At 47.1% G+C, this 22,556-nt stretch overlaps 1 protein-coding gene across 11 annotated transcripts in view; it reads right to left on the bottom strand.

Annotated features, from left to right (window-relative positions):
- POLK (DNA polymerase kappa) overlaps window positions 1-22,556 on the bottom strand; it is a 113,736-nt gene that overhangs the window by 34,705 nt on the left and 56,475 nt on the right. For 8 of the 11 annotated variants that reach the window (XM_039543005.1, XM_039543003.1, XM_039543006.1 and 5 more), the window contains 4 exons: window positions 22,109-22,280; window positions 19,564-20,517; window positions 18,650-18,701; window positions 16,973-18,486 (listed from right to left, as the gene is read on the bottom strand). In XM_039543005.1, coding sequence (XP_039398939.1) covers window positions 18,402-18,486; window positions 18,650-18,701; window positions 19,564-20,517; window positions 22,109-22,280 — 1,263 coding nt within the window. In that variant the 3' untranslated portion in view covers window positions 16,973-18,401. Of the gene's footprint in view, window positions 1-4,079; window positions 4,269-16,972; window positions 18,487-18,649; window positions 18,702-19,563; window positions 20,518-22,108; window positions 22,281-22,556 lie in introns of those variants that run through there. The other 3 variants (XM_039543013.1, XM_039543012.1, XM_039543014.1) reach the window with 2 other exon arrangements.

Below are 22,556 nucleotides of genomic sequence, written 5' to 3' on the forward strand. Positions count from 1 at the left end.
GTTTGAACGCATCTCTCACCAACATAGCACTGTGCACACAAGCAGTTATGGCAGCAAAACTTTTGTCGCTCAGGGGATATTTATTTCACCCCCTTGAGTGACAAAAGTTTTGCTGACAGAAGTGCTAGTGTGGACATGGCCCTATACACTTCTCTGTCAGCACACCTCTTTCCTAGCGCAATAGATATCGATAACTAACCTTCAGCTGTTAGACTAAATATCATAGAGACCAGATATCTAACAGGGAACCAGTTTGTTACTGTCACAGAGAGGACAGTGCTATCTACTGAACCACCAGCACCACTTTCTGCAGCAACTACTCGTTTCCTAGAGATCTTCTATCCAAGCCCTGACCCACTGCATTCTTGCTTAGCTTGAAGTCTAGTGAGATCACAGCTTGAGGTAGAATGATTTCAGGCTACCTTCAAGGAAAGCAGCACCCACTTAACTGTATCTTATCTTTTATCCCAGAATTATCTTTCTGGGAATAATCCACAGCCACAGTGGACAAAACAGACATTCAGCAGGACAGTTCCAAAGCAATGTATTTATTATAGGCTTTTCTATGGCAATGTCACAGCAGTATCGAAGTACCACACAATGAATATATTTTTCCACACAATATCCCTACGAGGCAAAGAAATATTATCTAACAGATGGGGACAAAGACCATGAAAATCAGCAAGATGCAAACAAAAGTGCATTTCAGCCTAAGAAGTTATCCAGCCATGCTTCACCAAAGCAGTGATATTACTGTAATGTGGAGTTCCCCTCCATGCTAAGTGCATGTCTACACATACAGTGCTGCAGCAGTACAGCTGTACTGATGCAGCTGTGCCGCTGCAGTGCATCTGGTGAAGACACTGTCACGTCAGCATAATAAAACCACCTCGGTGAACGGCAGAAGCTATGTCAGCAGGAGAAGCCCTCCTGCCGATGATGCGCTGTGCACATGACTGCTTATGTCGGTATAACTTATATCGCTCAGGGGGCTGGTTTATTCACACCTCTGAGTGATATACATTATATCAACATAACCTGTAGTGTAGACAGTCTAATTCTCCCTCTCACCTGGAGTCCTGAAGTCTGAATTTCTCAGTGTCACATTAATGAATTTTCAAGAGATCTTAATGTAAAAAAACATTCCACTCTGTTCACACTGTGCCTGGGATAAAGAGGAGTAAGACTGATGAGAGAAACAGTACAGGAAGCAATAACCTGCACAGAAACAAGAAAAAAAATCTTGTTTGGAAGGCCAAGCCTACAAATCCCTATACTTCTTCCATTGCTACATTCAATCATTATTTCAGCACTAATGGACATGATTCTCCTTTACCTACATTGCTGCAAACAAGGAATAATTCTATTGAAATCAAGAGTTGAAAGAGAGGTCCTTTGGTATGCTCACTGTGTGGAAGAAGGCAAGGACATGTGGTATGGGTTTTTAACCAGGCCACATCTTTGTCAAATTACATCCAAGGTTCTCATCAGGGGACAGCCCAGAGTAGTCACTCACTCCCCTTTGATCATTTGTCAGTTTGTGGAGGCTTCCACTGCAGGGGGAGCCAATCATCACACAAGGAGGGTCTCTGTGAGCTCCACTTGCCTGCTAGCTCCCTCCCACTTTTGGGGGAAGAGGCAATAAGGGAGCTCAACCCCCAGCCAGCATCGCTGCCAAGTGCGTTGGCAGGGCGGCCCACCAAGGTAATGCCCCAGCCCCTGGTTTGCATTTGCTCCTAGTGGGTTAGACACAATGCCCCCATCTCATAAGAAGATGCCCTTGGGATGCCTACAGCGTTACCTGGATCTGGAGACTAAATCAGCCAGTTCCTACACTGAGCACCTGCCAAAAGTTGGAACAATTAAATGACTCCCATGCAGGTCCAAGCTGTGACCTTTGGGAGGGGGAGAATTCCAGCCTTCTGGCTGTCCAACATCCAACCCCTAGGTTTCACTGGGAGGAAGGCAAACAAAAACAAAAAACCCAACCAGCTTCACTCAGTCTGGTGGTACGGGGAAAAATTCCTTCCTGGCCCCAAAGTGGCAACCAGCATAGCCCACAACGACATAGGTAGCGGAGGAAGGGTGGGTGGACTACTGGAAACCAGCAAACGGGATGTGGCTCTGAGCACTTGGGTTTTATTAAGTCCAAATCTCCTGGCTCCAAATCATTGGCAAAATCACAGGAGACTGCAGCCTATTGTGAAGTTCTGTTGGAGCTGGAAATCTCCCAGGACCCAGCCCATCTTGTCCTTTTACCCTCTTCCACTGCAGGAGCCACCAAAACACATCCCTCGCTAAGCGTGAGGTCCGCATTGCCTCAGCATTCTCTCTTGGAATGGTTTAGAGCAGGGGTAGTCAGTTATTTTGTGTCAAGGTCCAAATATCTTAATCAAGGTCCAGACTCTAGAGAAAATAAGAAGAAGAAACCAACAAAAATGATAATAATTAAATAAAGATTTCAGGGTCTGTTCAGAAGTATCTGGCGGTCCGGATTTGGCCCAGGGTCCACATATTGACTACCCTGGTTTAGAGTTTGAATAATGAATCTTTCCATGCTTGTCTCACTTTTAGTTTCCTGCCATGTTATCCACAAAGATAAAACCTGAAAAAATTAAAATTCAAAAATGAAAAATTTCACCAAAAAATTGAGTAAATGAAAAAGCATAGCTTCTTGGAACCCTCTTCCTCCACTATTCAACCAGCTAAACTCTGTTCAGCCTGCAAAACATACTGTATTTTCTGCAGGGTAATGAGAGATTTTTGTCTTTTCCTCCAAACCCTCTCCACTTTTTTCCTACTTGGCATTGAACTTCAGGAAAGGAGAGAAAAAATGAAAAAGACATTTTAAAATTAAGAACATTTCCAATGTCTAAAAAAGGGCCATTTTCCTATTAAAAAATGATTCACTTGACAAATTTCTGCCAGCTTATAGTGATATTACTTGACTTATCAACTATACCTTTTTCTATAGCACCCTTTCCCACCTAACCTCAAAAGCGCTCTCTGTATGGTCTGCAGACAGGAAGTAGGATATTACACCCCTGGAGACAGCAAAAGTTTTACCATTGACTGCAATGAGGCCAGACATTCACCCTTTCATAGTTGATTTGGGCCCTGATTCTGCAAAATGTATATATGTGCTTCAAGCATGTGAGCAGTCTCACTGAAATCAGTGGGATTTCTTATGTTTCAAGTTAAGCGTGTGCACAAGTGTTTGCAGGTCCAGGGACTTGGATTGTAGATGGGTCAAAACCAGCGCCCCTGATTCTCATTATACCAGACTTGTAAAGACCCGAGGGGCTCTGATAGATACTCAGTGTGCCTTATTTTTAATGTACATAAAATTGTACATAGTTTGATTACTTCCTTCTCTGCCACCCTTGGTATGTTCCTTGCTTTGGGGCAAAAAGGAAAACAAAAGAATGGACCTAATAACCTGACCACTTCACTTGCATGTTGTATCTTGTTCCCACACCCTTTGTCTGCTCCTCCTCTAGTTCAGAAGGTAAGCTCTCTGGGACAAGGTGTGTGTCATACACTCAGAGTCTCCTGATTAGATGCTACTATACCTATAACACAAATTAATAATAATCCCCCCAAAAATGTTGGGAGGGGAGGGAATTCAGACTTGTAGCCAAACTTTGTAGCTCCCCTCCAATTTCCACAGTGGGCCAACCCAGAACTGCAGAGCCAAACGCCCCAGGCCCTTGGGAAAGTCTGGATCTTAACTGTGCAGCGTGAGCCCGCGTCTAAAGCGGATCAGGGAGGGAACTTCGGTCAGCTTGCTCCGGTTTCTCTCAGTCCAGGCTCAGCAAAACACCTCCTGCAACGGATCTGACGGGGACTGTAAAACATGTCCCCGAGAGAAGCAAACGGCCCGGTGCAGAGCCGAGGGACAGCCTCTGCCTAGTCTAGCTGTCTAAAAGCAGGTCCTTCCTCCCCCTGCAGCGGGGCTGCTCTTTCTCAGCTCTCCCGCCTCACGCCCGCCCCGCAGCAGCCGGGCCACGTTGCCCTTCTGTGGTTTGCCCGCGGCGCGATCCCGCGCAGCGCCGAGCCCCAGCCACGCGCTCACTCACGCGTCTCGTCGTCGGCTGCGGGTGCCTCCGCCGCCGGCTGCGTTCCATCCTGTCTGGGGCTCAGCGCGCCCAGGAACTCGCTCAGCGCCTTCATAGTGCGGCCCCACGTCCTCTCCTTTGCCCTCCAGGCAGGGCTCTGGGGCGAGCTACTCAGCAAGGTGCGAGGAGGGAGGTGCCCGCTGGCAGCAGCGCCCTGTGTGCGCAGGAGAAGCATTTGACTTTGACTTGTTTTAAGTGCATAGAAAAACCGGTTGGTTAGGGTTGTAGGTTGTTACGATGAGGGCTATAACCCAGAGGCAGCCAGAAAGAAAGGGCCACCCTGCCCTCCCAGCCCAGGCTGTGGGGCACACAATAGTACTAGCGAGCTGCCCAGACCGTGCCAGGCACCATCAAAGCACAACTCCTATCGCCCACCTCTCACGCACCAGCCTTACTGCCTCCTTGACAAAAGGAAAATATTTAAATCACCTTCAATAAGGCAAGTAGAAGCAGTAAATAACCAAACACTGGCTATTGCCCAGGCAACAGCGTCCATCTAATTGCTGCTCACTGTGCAAAGTATGATGGTGTCACCTCCCCATATTAGTCTCTTTTCATACATTTAGATTGCAAACTGGAGCCAGCACAGACTTTTACACACAGCTACAAGAATACAAATAAATCAATAATGTACATTCAATGTCTAATATAATGGATCCTGAGGGTATGCCTACACTGCAATAAAACACCCACAGCTGGCCCATGTTGGTTGACTCAGGCTCACAAGGCAGTAAAATTGCAGTGTAGCCATTCCACCTGGGCTCCAGCCTGAGCAGGAACACACTGCAATTTTACAATCCCACCATCTGAGTAAGCTGATCTGGGCCAGCCACAAACATTTTATTGCACTGAAGACATACCTTAAGTGCTACAGTACAAATAAGTAATAACTGTGTGTGAAAATACCGGCTTTGCACATGCAAACTGCTGTGCTTCTACAAAGTCAAGACATGGCAGTACCACCAAACTAGGTCTACTCCCCACTCCTACTTTGATCTACTTTAGTCATTCTTCATATATTATTCTAGAGGTGAATACCCTTTTGTTATAGAATTGTGACAAAGTGGGACTGTTCTTAATGTGTTCTTTGAATACTGAGGGTACGTCTTCACTACCGGCCAGATCGGCGGGTAGCAATCGATTTCTCGGGGATCGATATATTGCATCTCATCTAGACGCGATATATCGATTCCCGAACGCGCTCCTGTCGACTCCGGAACTCCACCAACGTGAACGGCGGTAGTGGAGTCGACATGGGGAGCCGCGGACATCGATCCCGCGCCGTGAGGATGGTAAGTAATTCGATCTAAGGTACTTCGACTTCAGCTATGCTATTCACGTAGCTGAAGTTGCGTATCTTAGATCGATCCCCCCCTCTAGTGTAGACCTGCCCTGAGTGGGGAGTATTGACCTGAGAAGGTTGCAGGGGAGTTTGGCTGGGACTGTCTGCAGTAGGGATGGTAGACGTGCCTTGAGGGAGGATACCTGAGCACGTAACATGAGAACTCAGGAGGGGGGTTGGAGCCAGGTAGCACCTTTGCCCAGGAAACTGCACAAAGGCCAGGGAGAGGGTGAGTGAGATGGCTGGAGGGAGTTTCAGTTTGGAGCTGGTGGGGAAAATGGAGGGGAGCCCAGATGGGCCTCTGGCCTCCCAACAGGTCTCTGGCCTCCCTGCCCCCCCAAGATGGACCTAACTGAGGGGGGACCTGTTGTCTGTACCTGCAAGACCTGTCTTGGACTGTTCCAGTCGTCTAAATAAACCTTCTGTTTTACTGGCTGGCTGAGAATCCTGGTGAATCGCAGGAAGCTGGGGGTGCAGGGCCTTGTCTCCCCCATACTTCGTGACAAGAATATAGAAATTTTCTTTTAATGTGACCTTCTAAAAACATGAATATAGCATTCTGTAATATTAATATTGTTAACTTGGTATTGGAAAAACTACCTCAAGCTGTGCAAAAATATAATTAATCTATCTTGTGTGGTTGAAGGCACTTAAGATTAAATATTTTTGCCTCTGGCTATTGAATTAAGTGCTAACATTTCAAAAGATTAATTGTCTTTTTATTTAAAAAATATTAACATGAATTTACATAGCATGTTTCATCTGACTCTCACAGTGGTTTACAAATTAAGTAGAGTGGAGTATAGAATCCAGAAGTCTTGGCTACTAGTCTCATGTTCTAATCACTATGCAATGCACTATTTTACATTTTTTTTCAGTCAGCTGGCTTAAATCTTTTCAATACAATCATGCTGAAGTGCATACATAATCTTTAAATATGATAAACCTAGGCCTAATTATAAGAGGCAACAGCATCGACCTACACGTCAGAGATAATAAAAAAAATGAATCAGTGTGAAAGTAAACATCTAAAGATGAGAATGCATGACTTACCATGTCACAGCTGAATCACAGAGATTCTACTTTCAGTTGCTTAAAATTCCTATGAGTCAGGTGTTCCAGAATAATTTCTTTTGAGTAGGAGACTTATCTTTGTATTGTACCTGGCACTGGTAATTTAATATAGGTCTTATTCCTTTTCCAGAGTAAAACCCAAAGAAGAGTAACTACTTAAACAATAAGGTTTACCTTGTGAAATTGGCACCACTGAGGGTAGGGATTTGCAGCTTCATAAAGAACCAGGGATAGAGCTGAGTATAGAATCCAGGAGTGCTGGCTACTAGTCCAAGGTTCTAATCAGTACCTACAGCACCTCTCTGTCATCTGAATTAATGCTTCCATTACAGCCATGTCATAAGTGCTCGAACTTTGAAGATGAACCAGAGCACCAAATGAGGTGAACTCACCATGGAATTCACCAGGCTGGTGACCATTTCAGAAGGCTTCAGCATCTTCCAGAAGACTGAGTGAGTAGCTCCCAACAGTACCAAGGCAAAGGGATAGCTATAAATCTCCCTCATACTATGCCCCTAGACTAGAGCCAGGACTTTGCATCTCATAGCCCCAGAAGCCCCTTCTCTCTCAGAAGCACCAGGGTCTATCTATGAGAGTTGAAGGCATTAGTTTATATTTAAAAAATTGTGGCCAAGCTAGTAATATTAGGCAGAGTGGTGGTTGAGGATAGGCTATTAAAAAGGAAAAGGAACAAACACAAACAAATAATAGAAAGCTAAGTGAACCTTGGGTCACTTTTCACAAGGATTAGGGGACGGGAGCAAATGTTGCAGGAGCACAGATTATTAGATTTTGATAGGGAAATAAAAACATTTAAGCGTACATGATTCAGAACCATCAAATCATGCACACACTATTAGCCTGTGTAACGACAGGGCCTTGTTATCCTGGTTATTGGTATCCTTCTCTTCCTCCTCACCCCGTCTCCTATGATTTCTTATACCCATTTGTTGTGTCTTGTCTTTAATCAGAGTACAAGCTCCTTGGAGCAGGGCAAATCTCAACAAAGGTGCTTAAACAGAGTTTAGCACAAAGGAGCCTGATCCCAACTGGTGCTGCAGTAATATAAATAAAAGACGGTTACTCACCTGTAGTAACTGGTGTTCTTCGAGATGTGTTGCTCCAATCCATTCCAGTTAGGTGTGCGCGCCGCGCGTGCACGGCTTCTCCGGAACTTTTTCCCCTAGCAACTCCGGCGGGCCGGCTGGGCGCCCCCTGGAGTGGCGCCGCTATGGCGCTAAATATATACCCCAGCCGGCCCGTCCGCTCCTCAGTTCCTTCTTGCCGGCTACTCCGACAGTGGGGAAGGAGGGCGGGTCTGGAATGGATTGGAGCAACACATCTCGAAGAACACCAGTTACTACAGGTGAGTAACCGTCTTTTCTTCTTCGAGTGATTGCTCCAATGCATTCCAGTTAGGTGAATCCCAAGCCTTACCTTAGGCGGTGGGGTCGGAGTGAGACGTGGCGGAGTGTAGAACCGCAGAGCCGAAGGCTGCGTCGTCTCTAGATTGCTGCACCAACGCGTAGTGGGAGGCGAAGGTGTGGACCGAAGACCAGGTAGCCGCTCTGCAGATGTCCTGGATGGGGACATGGCTCAGGAAGGCGGCAGACGAGGCCTGCGCTCTCGTGGAGTGAGCGGTGAGTCGGCATGGAGTCACGTGAGCTAGCTCGTAGCATGACCGGATGCATTGGGTCACCCAGGAGGCAATGCGTTGGGTAGAGACTGGCTCGCCTTTCATGCGATCAGCGACTGCGATGAAGAGCTGGGTGGAACGCCGAAAAGGCCTTGTCCGGTCGATGTAAAACGCCAGCGCCCTACGGACGTCGAGGGTGTGGAGCTGTTGCTCCCGGGCGGCGTGGGGCTTCGGAAGAAGACCGGGAGGAAGATGTCCTGATTAAGGTGGAAGGCCGAGACCACCTTTGGTAGGAAGGCCGGGTGAGGACGAAGCTGCACCTTATCCGCGTGGAAGACGGTGTAGGGAGGGCCCACCGTCAACGCTCGTAGCTCCGAGACTCTCCTTGCCGATGTTATGGCAACCAGGAAGGCCGTCTTATAGGAGAGGTAGAGGAGAGAACACGTGGCCATAGGCTCGAATGGAGGACCCGTGAGTCTGGCCAGGACGAGGTTCAAGTCCCAGGTCGGGGCGGGGCGACGCACCGGCGGGTATAAGCGGTCGAGGCCCTTCAGGAAGCGGGAGACCATCGGATTGGCAAAGATGGTCCGACCCTCCACCGACGGACGAAAGGCGGACACCGCGGCGAGGTGGACTCTCAAAGAGGAAACCGCCAGACCCTGCTCCTTAAGGTACCATAGGTAGTCCAGGATGGTAGTGATGGGCACCACGAATGGGTTGAGCCCCTGCTGGTCACACCAGAGCGCGAACCTCTTCCATTTTGCCATGTATGCAGTACGGGTGGAAGGCTTTCTACTTTCAAGCAGGACCTGTTGTACGGCTGCCGAACAGCCCCTCTCTGCGTGGGTCAACCACGCAGGAACCAGGCTGTAAGATGGAGAGATTGCAGATTGGGATGGTGGAGTCTGCCGAAGTCCTGTGTGATGAGGTCCGGCCACAATGGGAGGGTGATGGGCTCCCGAACGGAGAGCTCGAGCAGCAGGGTGTACCAATGCTGCCGCGGCCAGGCCGGAGCCACGAGTATCATGGTGGCTCGATCCCCCCGAAGCTTCTGTAGCACTCTGTGCACTAGTGGAAACGGAGGGAAGGCATAGAGGAGGTGAGTCTGCCACGGATAGAGGAAGGCGTCGGACAGAGATCCCGGCGAGTGTCCTCGGAACGAGCAGAACTGGAGACACTTCCTGTTCGCCTTGGAGGCGAAGAGGTCGACCCGGGGAAACCCCCACCTCTGGAAAATCGTGTGTGCAACGTCGGGACGGAGGGACCACTCGTGGGAGAGAAACGACCTGCTGAGGCGGTCGGCTAGCGTGTTCTGCACTCCCGGAAGAAAGGACGCTTCCAGGTGAATGGAGTGGGTCACGCAGAAGTCCCAGAGGAGGATCGCCTCCTTGCAGAGGGGGGACGAGCGAGCTCCGCCCTGCTTGTTCACGTAGGCTAGTGCTGTTGTGTTGTCCGTGAATACTGTCACCCAGCGGCCTTGCAGGTTGGTCCGAAAGGCGTGACATGCAAAGCGGATCGCTCGGAGCTCGCGGACATTGATGTGGAGAGCGAGCTCCTGGGGCGACCAGAGGCCTTGAGTGTGAAGGCCTCCCAGGTGGGCCCCCCAACCGAGTGCCGAGGCGTCCGTGGTCAGCGTCGCGGACGGACGAGGAAGATGGAACGGCACTCCGGCGCAGACGATCTCCGGGTCGAGCCACCAGCGGAGGGACTCGAGGGTCGGTCTCGTGACCGTGACCACCATGTCGATGTGGTCGCGGTGCGGGCGGTACACCGACGCCAGCCACGACTGGAACGGACGGAGGTGGAGTCGCGCGTACGCGGTGACATATGTACACGATGCCATGTGACCCAGGAGGCGGAGGCATGACCGCACCGTCGTGGTCGGAAAGTCGACAAGCTCCCGGATGAGGGAGACCATTGTCAGGTGCCGAGACCGCGGCAAGCAGGCGCGGCCCACCGAGGAGTCGAGAACCGCGCCGATGAACTCCACCCGCTGTGCTGGGAGCAAGGTAGACTTCTCGGCATTGACAAGCAGCCCGAGGTGTTGAAAGAGGGACAGGATTTCCGCCACCTGTCGCTGTACTAGCCCCTGCGACTGCCCACGAATCAACCAGTCGTCTAGATAGGGGTAGACGTGGATCCGACGCCTGCGGAGGGCTGCTGCTACCACCGCCATGCACTTTGTAAACACCCTCGGTGCCGTGGCAAGTCCGAAAGGTAACACGGCGAACTGGTAGTGGTCTTTGTTGATGACAAACCGAAGGAAACGCCGGTGAGGGGGGTAAATTGCGACATGGAAGTAAGCGTCCTTCATGTCGAGGGCGGCAAACCAATCTCCCGGATCCAGAGAGGGAATGATGGTCCCCAAGGTGACCATGCGAAACTTGGGCTTGAGCAGGTATTTGTTCAGCTCGCGAAGGTCCAGGATAGGACGTAGCCCGCCTTTCGCCTTGGGGATGAGGAAATAACGGGAATAGAATCCCCTGCCCCGCCTGTCTGGAGGCACTACCTCTATGGCACCCACGCTCAGTAGAGTCCGGACCTCTTGTAGGAGGACTTGCTCGTGAGATGGGTCCCTGAAGAGGGACAGGGAGGGTGGGTGGGAAGGAGGGGGCGAAACAAATTGTAGACGGTATCCCGACTGGACAGTCTGAAGAACCCAGCTGTCCGATGTTATTCGGGACCACGCAGGAAGAAAATAGGAGAGGCGGTTGGAAAACAAACGGGGAGGATCCGAGGTGGAGAGTGATGGGCCGTCCTCGGGCGTCCCATCAAAAGGCCTGCTTGGACCCCTGAGGGCCCTTGGAAGAGGCCTGGGACTGGTTCCGACGGTTACCCGAAGGCCGCCGGTGATTCTGGCCCTGACGTCTGGACGTATACGGACGGTAACGCTGCTGCGGGAAGGACCGAGGGGGCTGCTGCCGGAAAGACCTGCGTTGCGGAGCCGGCGTGTGCATGCCAAGGGTTCGTATGGCAATACGCCCATCCTTTAAGGTCTGTATCCGCGAATCGGTCTTTTCGGAGAATAGCCCTTTCGTGTCAAACGGCAGGTCCTGCAGCGTGTACTGCACCTCCTGTGGGAGCGTAGAGGATTGCAGCCATGAGATGCGACGCATCGTCACCCCTGTCGCTATTGTCCGCGCCCCCGAGTCCGCCGCGTCGAGGGCCGCCGTAATGGACGAACGTGAGGACGTCTTCCCTTCCTCGAGCATCGCCGAGAACTCCTGGCGGGCAGTCGTCGGCAGGAGTTCGGTGTATTTTGCCAGGGATGCCATGATGTCAAAAACATACCTGGCCAGGAGGACCATTTGGTTGGCTATACGCATCTGCAGGCCGCCAGCGGCATAGACCTTACGGCCTAGCAGGTCCATCCTCCGAGCGTCCTTAGATTTGGGCGCCGGGGCCGGTTGACCGTTCCGTTCACGGCCGTTCACAGACTGCACGACAAGCGAGTCCGGGGTTGGGTGCGAGTATAAGTACTCATAGCCCGTGGGGGGGGCTGAGTACTTCCGTTCTACCCCCCGCGCTGTGGGAGGGATGGACGCGGGTGTTTGCCAGAGCGTGGCCGCGTTCTTTTGTATGGTCTTCACAAAAGGCAATGCCACGCGCACAGGAGTGTCCGAACCGACCACATTAGTAATGGGGTCCTCATCCTCTTGGACCTCTGCCACCGGAAGGCCCATGGCCGTCGCTACCCGACGGAGTAATTCCTGGTGGGCCTTGAGGTCAATGGGGGGCGGGTCTTTAGCAGAAGTCCCAGCCACCGCTTCGTCCGGGGACGATGATGAGGACATGGTCTGTCCGATGGCCTCCATGGGAGGGGCCGTTAGAGGCGCCTCGGTCAGGTCAGGCTGGACTGGGGCCTGGTGGTCCCGCGGCATCGAGGGCTCGCGGGGAGGTGACCCCGGAGGGCGACTGATCGACGTTTCGGGAACCCTGCGCTCCGCGGCGACGTCTCGTGGGGGGAGCGGAATGCCTTGCGCTTCGTGGTGACCCCAGGGCACCCAGAATCCCCACTGCTGAGCCCCTTGAGGGTGGTCGTGTGGGGTTGGCGGCAATGAGCCGGTGCCGTCCGCGCCAGAGGCGACAGATGCCGGACGAGACGGCCAGGGCGGGGCGGAGCCCGAAACCGAGGCTTGCGGGATACTACCAGATGGTCTGGAGGCCCGATGTCCGTCCGTCCGGTACCGAGAGGGTGACCTCGACCATCGGTCCCCGCGGTGCCGGGAGCTCGACCGGCGCCGGGAGCTCGACCGGGAGCCGGACCTGCGGTGCCGGGAGCGGCTGCGGGAGTTCCGGTGTCGGGAACGGTGCCGGGACGGGGACCTCCGGCTGTGCCGACGCGACGGTGATCGGGACCTTGACCGGTGCCGGGAGTGCGACCGGTACCGAGATGACGATCGGTACCGGGACTGCGACCGGCGGCGAGATGGCGAGCGGTACCGCGATGGAGAGCGGTGCCGAGATCTCGATCGGCTGGACGGTGAGCGGCGACGGGTCCTGGAGCGTGAGCGGGACCGAGAGCGCCGACCGTGCCGGTGGTCCGCAGATGGTGGTCGGACCATCATCGCCGGTTTTCCAGCCGACGGAACAGCCCGCACCGGCGGTGCCGGGGGCCGGAGGCTCGGTGCCTCTACGAGCTGAATCAGCTCTCGCGCGGCAGAGTACGTCTCCGGCGTCGTCGGCAGCCTTGGCTCAACTCCGGACGGCACCGGGGAGCGCGGCGGTGCCGGACTCGACGGACCTTGCGGAGTCAACGGCACAGTGTCTGCCTTGCGCGCAGTCACCACTGGGGGCGCAGGCGGCACGAGCACTTTAGCTGAGTCCTCAGCACGGGACTTAGCTACGGCTTTAGCGAGTTTGCGCTTCCTTGCCGGCGAGAGCGAGCGGTGCCGGGTCTTCGGCGCCGGGGGCGGGGCCTGCGGGACCTCGGTACCAGGGCGGGCCGGTGCCGCTGGTGCGCTCTGCACCGAGGAGGTTCTCGGTGCCGGCGTCGCTGGTGCCGCCGGTTGGAGCGACGCTTCCATAAGGATCTGCTTAAGCCTGTGGTCCCGTTCTTTGCGTGTCCGCGGCTTAAAAGCAGAACAGATAACGCACTTGTCGGTGCGATGTCCTTCTCCGAGGCAACGGAGGCAAGCGTCGTGTGGATCGCCAACGGGCATAGGTCTTTGGCACACAGCGCAGGGCTTGAAGCCCGGTGCCCTGGGCATGAGCCCGCACCGGGGAAGGAAAAGGGGGGGGAAACCCCCCTTAACCGTCTACTACCTAGAACAACTACACTAAGATAACTATAACAACTGTGAACACTAACTATACAACTAACTATATATATACAAAAAACGAAGAGTAAAGGCTAGGGTGGTGGAGGGCAGAGAGCACTCCACAGTTCCGACCGGCCATCACGGGCGGTAAGAAGGAACTGAGGAGCGGACGGGCCGGCTGGGGTATATATTTAGCGCCATAGCGGCGCCACTCCAGGGGGCGCCCAGCCGGCCCGCCGGAGTTGCTAGGGGAAAAAGTTCCGGAGAAGCCGTGCACGCGCAGCGCGCACACCTAACTGGAATGCATTGGAGCAATCACTCGAAGAAGAACGATGTGAAATGGGGGCATGGCTGCAAGATCCCTCAGAACACAAGCATGCAAGAGGAAATCTGTTCCCAGCCCCAGGGCATCTGTATTGAGCCCCCTCTGGGCTGCTCCCCAGACCTCTCTCCCGGCAGCATGACTCTTGACAGACATCCCCTACATTTGCCTCCTTTGGGATAGAAGACAGAAGGATTTCAGTTGATTTGTAAATACAGCAATAATTTCAATGTATGAGTCTGCCAGTAGTTCAGGAGTGGAACTGCTGCCCACACTCATCCTCTGCTGTCCACACCTTTGGAGCTACCATCAAATTTGAGTGGCTTTTGGAACTTGGGGGAAAAGCAAAACAGTGGTTGGAATAAACCCTATCATCTCAATTTTGGAAGAATCAAATGCTTTCCAAATCTCCAATCTGATCAGGTATGTGGGTGGGTGCAGAAGGAAGGTGACTGAATGGACCCCTAGCATATTCAGGAATCCAACTACAGCAAAACCCTGTTTATTGGATCGAATTGGGATCTGGGCCAGATCGGATAGTCAAAATTGGATAAACTGAAGAATGGGAAAGTGCAAAGCTGTAGTGCCATCTAGTGGTCACAGGAGAGATCACCTGCTTCTGGATCTGTGTGCGCTGGTTGTTCGGTTAATACAGAGAGTCAGATAATGGAGGGTCGGATAAAAGGGATTCTAGTGTAATGGACTCTGGACAATTAAAAGAAACTACACAAAGTTAGTCATAGTATTATCAAATGATGGTGAGCTATTCTGTAGGTAAGATTAGGATGACACTTCAGAACTTAGAAGTAAAAAGCAAATGACAGACTTACTGTAGATAGATATGTGTTAAATTGACTCAATGCTGTTATAATGCTATTACACTCAACTGCATTATTTGGCTCTGTTAATTTACATGATAATTGAAACCTGCTTTGTGCTTCAGAGGACCTCCCCTTATGTTTGTGCTAGCCATACTAAGTATATGTTTCTCTTCTTCAGAAGTAGCAGTGCAAAGTATAAACTCTTCATGCCTTTCACGGCTAGGGCCATGAAATATTCACCCTTCACTCAGTCACTTGCAACTAAAAGAAAAGGAAATTCAAGAAGAAGAAATGTTCTTTTTATCATTTTAAATTAAAAGAAAGAAACTCATATTGTACAAAAGCTGAGTGAAAGAGACACAGAACTAAAAGTAAGGCATATTGAGAATTGAGAAGCATTCAAGATTTCAATTCTACACCAAGATTAACCCTCTCCAAGCCTTTCCTCTTACATGGATATTTGGTGGTATCAACACAAGGGAACAATGTGGTACAGATGAAATTACTATAAGGTGGGTACACAACTGGTTGAAAGACTGTACTCAGAGTAGTTACCAATGGTTCACTGTTAAACTGTGATGGTGTATCTAGTGGGGTCTCTCAGAGGTCATTTCTGGGTCTGGCAATATTTTTGTCAATGACTTGGAAAATTGAGTGGTTTATACTGATAAAATTTGTGGATGACACCAAGCTGGGAGGAACTGCAAGCACTGTGGAGGATGAGATTAGAATTCAAAATGATCTTGACAAATTAGAGAACTGAGCTGAAATCAACAAGATGAAATTGGATAAAGACAAGTGCAAATTACTTCACTTAAGAAGAAAATAAAATCATATCCCCAACTGCAAAATGGGGAATAACTGGCTAGGCAGTAGCACTGCTGAAAAGGATCTGGGGGGTATAGTGGATCACAGATTGAATATGAGTCAACAATACGGTTCCAAAAAGGGCTAATATTCTGGAGTATATTAGCAGGAGCGTTAACTGTCCCACTCTACTCGGCAGTGGTGAGGCCTCAGGTGTAGTTCTGTGTTCAGTTCTGGGAGCCACACTTTAAGAAAGATGTGGTGATACTACAGAAAGTCCAGAGAGCAACAAAAATGATAAAAGGTTTAGAAAACTTGACCTATGAGGAAAGGGTAAAAAAAACAAAAACGAGGCAGGTTTAGTCCTGAGAAAGGAAGACTAAGGGAAGACCTGACAATAGTCTTCAAATATGCTAAGGGCTGTTATAAAGAGGATGGTGATCATTAGTTCTCCATGTTCACTGAGGGAAGGACAAGAAGTAATGGGCTCAATCTGTAGGAAGGGTTAGATATCAGTGTAGCTATGCTCTGGCTTCCAAGGGAGGATGTGGAATCCCCATCATTGGAGGTTTTTAAGAACAGGTTGGACAAACATCTGTCAGGGAAGGGGTATACTTGGTCTTACCTTAGCACAGAGGCTGGACTTGATGACCTCTCACTGTCCCTTCCAGCCCTACATTTCTATGATCTCTACCATCGCTTAGACCCATGAAAGCTAACTTGTCTAAAAAGGGCTTCCTGGATGTTAACAAGAGCAAATTTCAGGTCAAGATCTTCAGTCACTACCTGTATACCAGGAATATTTAATTTAAAACCAATTAGTTCAATACTTAGCTATACATAGAAATCTGTGTGTATTATTTATAAAAGAGAGAGATTAGAAGTGGAAAAATGAAATTTATCTCTTCTTCACAGTGTCACCACACTGAATTTTTAAAAAAGATGTGCATCTGTAAGATGCTACAATCTTGCAAATGACTTCCATTTTAAAAAAAAAGTGACTGCGCCTTCTCTAGCAAACACATAGCAAATTGTGTGTGTATAAATTAAAAATACTAAACAAAAATACTCTCCTGCACATATTTCTTTTTCTGGGGAAAGGACAAGAAAACAAACATGACAGATGTTTGTCACATTGCTTATTGCTCTATTATACTACATGAACCTAATTAAAATAAAATGGAAAATATGTTCTATTTCAGACTATATATTCAGCAATATATTATGAGTATGAAAAGCATTAAACAATCAAGCCAAGTTTCTCCTTTAAATATATAATCTCTTTTCTAAAGGCAGTTACATTTTATACTTGTACCAAAGAATAACTCACCAAGTTTTCAGGTGTGAAGGAAACACTAATTTTGCACTAGTATTTTATTCTTTCTATAGAAATAATGCTTACAAAATGCTTCTATGTCCACTGTAATGACACTTTTGTATGGATGATTAAATAACTGCCAGTGCCAAAACAAACTTATTTCATCTGTTCAAATAATTGTGGTTGTTTCCTTCTCCTTTAACAACATTCTGCATATGTAAAACTTATTTCTATAAGCTATTCTCAGAAAAACAAAATACACTTGGCTTCTATACTTTTTATTGACTTAGGCCCCATGTTAGCACAAGATAAAGAAGTAATCAAGCAATCTAGATAAAGGTTTATTACATTGTATTTAACCAGATGTAAATTGAGACACAGTCAGATTCATAAAACCAGAGTAGCTGTATTTTTTTTAAAACGAAAAAAGTCCTCACATAGCTAATGTTCACCAATGCATTATTTGGTGTGGATATTTTCTTTTGAGATGCCATTTTACTTCATATTTTAATGACTTTTTAAAAAAATAAATTAAGAATTTTCTCATTATTACAAAAATGACATGCTTGAAAAAATATTACATTATAGGCATATTTGATTATAAACTGACACTAAATAGTTAAACAATTTAATTTTTGGGAAGTAAAGAATGTAAATAGAGTATTTTAAATAAATAAGTGTACTTTACAGCTTTTCCCCCATACATATATTCATAAAAACATGGTTTATAACAAACTACAAAAAGAATTTTTCATAAACTACGTCTCTTCAAAGAGAAAAAATATGTGAGCAAAGGAAGGAGGGTTATTTCCTCTCAATATATTCAGGACTATTATTTCAATGTCATGCACATTTGCACATCAGTCACACTACCGTTGTGCTAGTTTATCCTTAACTTTTCTTAAAGTGAATTTAGTGCTTTTGAAAGGTGCTGGTTTAACAACTGCATAGGAATCTGAAGCTCCTTCTATCTCCATAGAACCAGTGAGGCACAGTCTGTATATCCCATACCTATTCTGGGGGGATCTCACACTCCCATGCTCATTTAAGGGGTTGATCTTGCAAAGTGTTTGTAGTCAGTGAGTGTTGAGGTCACTCAACATACCACAAGCATGCCAAGCACTGTTCAGGACTGAGCCCTACAAATCTGGCCCATCAGTTCCTACAGAAGTCAGTGGCAGGCTTTCCACTGACTTTAATGAGAGTTGGATTTGGGGCCCAATCCTACGGAGAATATCAACGTGGATATAAATAAGTACCAATTGTTTTGTGCTGTGGATATCTGGCCACTAGAAACTGAATTCAATCCAATCCATTTCACACCACTGGCTAACAAACAGTCATCACATATTAACTGTCGGTCACTAGCAACCTAAGTTGAATTGCTGGTGACTTCCATACCCTGAGTTTACACTATGTCAAGATAAAACAAAGCCTGCTCTTAGCATGCTCTTTTTTCCACAGATATAATTTAGACAAAAACTATTATGAAAAAATGATTTGAATGGAAAATTAATTCAGTGCTCTAGTCCCTGCTAGATCACTTATTTTTTTTGTCTCAAATGTTGTATTCCTCCAATGGAGGTTTACAGGGGGTCCAAAGTGACAAGTATCAGAGTCCAATCCTTCACCTGCACCAAACGAATCTGAATAATAAAACATTGATTATGAAATTCTTCATATACGATAAAGTGTTACACCATCATTTTAAAAATGTTTCAATCGTTTGTTTGGAATTGCTCGGTTTGGCTTTCTTTGATGTTGACTGTGGTGTCATTAGTCCAGGCCTAAAATAAAAAAAGAACACATTAGGAACCAACAAACAAACAAAAAAACCCGCCAAAACCAAACAAATATTAAACCACCTAAAGTAACTTTTACAACACTGAATAGTTTGCTAGCTTGACTTTCAAATACAAGTACATACACACTTGAGGAGATCTATCATACCTTTTTGTTCCTGATGTGGGATTCATATATTGAGGTCCTCTGCCCATGCTTCCTAAAGAACAATTGTGAACATCCAAAATGAATTATTTAAACACACAATGAGCACAACAGGGAGCTGCATGATTAGCAGAAATTTTAGGAGAAAAGTTCTAGATGAAGAATTTCCTTCCTATTATTTTCTGAAGCAGTTGGATTGAATCTCTTACCAAGCAGATAATATTTGATCATTTCCTTAGTACTGTCAATTATATTCAAAATAAGTAAAAACAAAAAAGCCCTTTCGCCCAATAACAAATTAAGGAATAAATTTGAATGTGATCACAGATTTCTGTAACGGAAATGTAATGCTGTTGATTTCCAAGATGGCCTACTGAAATTCATGTTTGTTTTACACTGTTTGTCTTTCTGGGAATAAAACTATTAAAAAATCTTCACTAATATGCAGCATTTCTTCTATACCACAACTTGTCTGCATAGCTAGGAAGATCTACAGCAGTATTTTAGGAAATCATCTTTGTAAAAACAGTCACATATAGTATAATGCTGCTATTGTAGCTTTATAAATATGCTTGGAAACTCTCTCATGTTGGATCAGAACGGAAGCACTTTGAACAGTTTCTTAAATACTAGTCATAGGTCTCTAATCCTGTCCTATTTATCAACCCAATTCCAAAGTTAACTCTCCATAATCAAAAAGACAAAGTACTAAAGCAAGCCAATTAGTGGCAAACTTATACACCAAACTGGTTCATGTCATACAAATGGAAATAGCCAACCCCTTTAGACAGGTGGTCTTAAAATTCAGTAGCTATACCAGACTCAGAACCTTAAAATGTACACCACATTCCTTAAAACCCTATTTTATATTGGATGGGGCAATTTAAAAAGGTGACATTCTTAACTTAAATACTCACCAACTGATTTTGAATTTTCCATAATTTGACTCTTAACTGGACAAACTATTTGCTCTGTCAGCTCCTGGATAATGCCTTTATTTAAGCAAACATCCACATGCCTGTTGAATAATGAAAGGTCAGTTGTTTTTTGTTCCAAGTTACAAACTGGACAAACCAGAACATTGTCTCTGGTGGCTCCAGAGGAGTAGGAAGGCTGAGTTTCTTGTGTACATTCAGACTTTTCAAAGTGTTCTGCATTTCCCAATGAAATGATTTTGGAAGAAAAATTCTGTCCTAAGTACATGTTGCTAGCAGTTTCACTAAGCAGACTATGCTCTCTTTCCTTGCTAGTATTAGCTACTACTTTAGGGAATGCTTCTGTGCTACTGCTAGTAGAGTTATCAGATACTTGTGTTGACTGTGCTGTATCCACTGATTTGTTCATTTTATTTTTTTGACACATTTCAAATGTTTTCTTTTTACTATCTGGAGAAAAATGATGTGCATTCTCCCATGAATTCTCACTCGTTGATATTTCTGCATTATCCTTTACCAATGTCCCATTGAGGCACTTGTCAATATGTCTGTTAAGTGCCTCTAAATCGCTGTCTCTTTGCTCCTCAAAGCAAACAGGGCAAGTGAGGCTATGACACTCATTCAAATTTGCTGAGCCGATGGTGTCATTTGTTTCGTCCACAGGATTTACTGATGACTTTATATCATGCGAGTTCTGCTTGTTTGCAGGTTTGTTTATAAGAAGTTCCTGGTTGCTTTGTTGCCTTGCAGCTCGCTTTTTATCAAAAAAACTCTCTCGGTGAGATGTTTCTGACGCTTTTGTAAAATGTTCATGGCTGAATTTCCCTGGCTGAAGCAGAGAAGCATTTGCTTGTTTTCCTGGCTTTAAGAAATTGATAATGGTCCTCTGTTGGTATTTCTTTTCTTCTTCATTTAGAAACCCTGATACTCGTATACCTGAACATGACAAACGAGACAGATAAAAATGTAATTGTAACTGATAAATAAAACTAAAACTTAATGAACATTAATGGGCATTAAAAAGTTTTGAGAAACAAAGCCACTCAATATAAATAGGTATCTTATAATAGAAACTGTATTATGAATGTGTGTTAGCAGCTGATCACAAAGCAATCACAATTTTACTACCAGTCCTGAAGATTTGCCAGCTACTTCGATTTTACTGGGAATTTCAGTGCCCTTAAAAACACCACATGGCAACATCATGTGATGCCATAAACGTCACGTAGTCATGTGGAAAGTTAAATTCTAAAGTTGTTCATTTCTGGATGCCAGTAATTAATAATCATGTTTATTGCAGCAGTGCCTTAAAGGCCAACCGAGAACGAGGCCCTATTGCACTAGGGACTGTACAAACAGTAGTAGACAGTCCCTGCCTCCAAAAGTTTACAATCTAAATAGACAAGACAGACACAGTGAAGAGGCTTAACACAGAAGCAGAGTGATCAATGTGATGACAGAAGATGTCATGTTAGTTCCACAGCTTTTGGTGGGGTTGGGGGGAATGAATTTAGTTTGGAGGGGGATCAGCTAAATGGGAAGGGAAGGAGGTTGAGGGGGGCAGGGGAGAAGTGAAGCTGAGGTGAAGAGACTGCGACTGAGAGGATGCGCTGGAGCAAAGAGCAGACCGATCAACAAAGGGCAGAGCAAGTCCAGTCAAAACTGTAGACAGGTCTCTGAATGTTCAGAGGTCCCTGCTTCGGCTGCTTCTGCTCCTAGAGGCTGAAGTCTCTTGCTAGCTCCTCTCTACAATTCTTCCCAAAGACCACGTAGTGTGGGAGGAGAGAACGGGTGGCACCGCATGGATCCCAGTTGTCTCCGAATGAGTGTGGAGTGTCCCCTTCAAAAATTTGGGTCTAGCTGGGGAGCAGCATGGCCCCAATTGGGCCCTATTTTACCCTCATTTGTCTGCTTCTGTTCCTATTGGCTGGAGTTTCTGGCATGACATTTTCCATAAAATATTTATTCTTTGAACTTTTTCTTAAAACTGGGATATTACTTTTTTAAAAGGAATAGTGAACTATTTACACTTAGAATAAAAAATACTATTCATTTCAGCAAGAAACCTTAACTTCAGACAAAATATAGCACTATCAAGTTATAACACTATCATTTAGGTCATTCCTCAGACAAAAATGATAGAGCCATCTACTCAACTCTTCCCTGCTGCCGTGCAAAGGAGACTTAAAGCTGCTTTAACGAGGCAAAGCTGAGGATTCCCATGTCACAAGATGGCACCCCAACATTGGCATAAGGGTGTTCCAGGGCAGGCAAGGGTTGGGGAGGAGGCGGCAATCTCAGCCAGTGGAGCAACTCCCTGGGAGCCACGATCCACCAGGACAAGTTAGAGCAACACTGAACCTGCTCTAATTTGCACCAGGGGCTTTGTCCCCAGCAGCTCTCAAGATTACTGGGGGGAGAGTAAATCCAACTATGCCACCCATTCCCAGGAGTGCAGCATGCCTGATCTGAGGGACTTGGGGATCTTGCCCTAAAAAGGAAAACAAAAAAGTTATAAATATTTTACCCATAAGCCTTAGCCGCAAAGGGTGAGGGGAAACACCATCAATTTCTGTCCTTAGCATATCTTTAGCAACAGCAAATATTTCTTCTTCAGTAGAAACAGCAGCGAGCACTGTGGAAGCTCTTGTTTTTACTTCAAAATTCACATTCTTCAGTTTCAGGGTAACGGTTTTACCCTAGAAAAAAAATAAAACACTTAACATACATGGTATGGAAGAATTTTTACAGTGAAGTATTTTTTCACCTAGCTGAACTCTACTTCAGTGTCTAAACAATGACTTTAAAGCAGGGGGCTAGATTCACTGCTGGACACAGCATGGAAGGTGGCCTGTAATGGAGCCTGTTATCATACGATTTTCTGCCTGCCTATAGCCTGCTGCCAGAGCGGAGTAGCTGGGGGCTGCTCTAACCTGCACCATCTGGCTATCTGTATCTGTAAGATGCATATTGCT

Source organism: Mauremys reevesii, linkage group 6 (genome assembly GCF_016161935.1).
Source record: "Mauremys reevesii isolate NIE-2019 linkage group 6, ASM1616193v1, whole genome shotgun sequence".
Classification (NCBI taxonomy): Eukaryota; Metazoa; Chordata; order Testudines; family Geoemydidae; genus Mauremys; species Mauremys reevesii.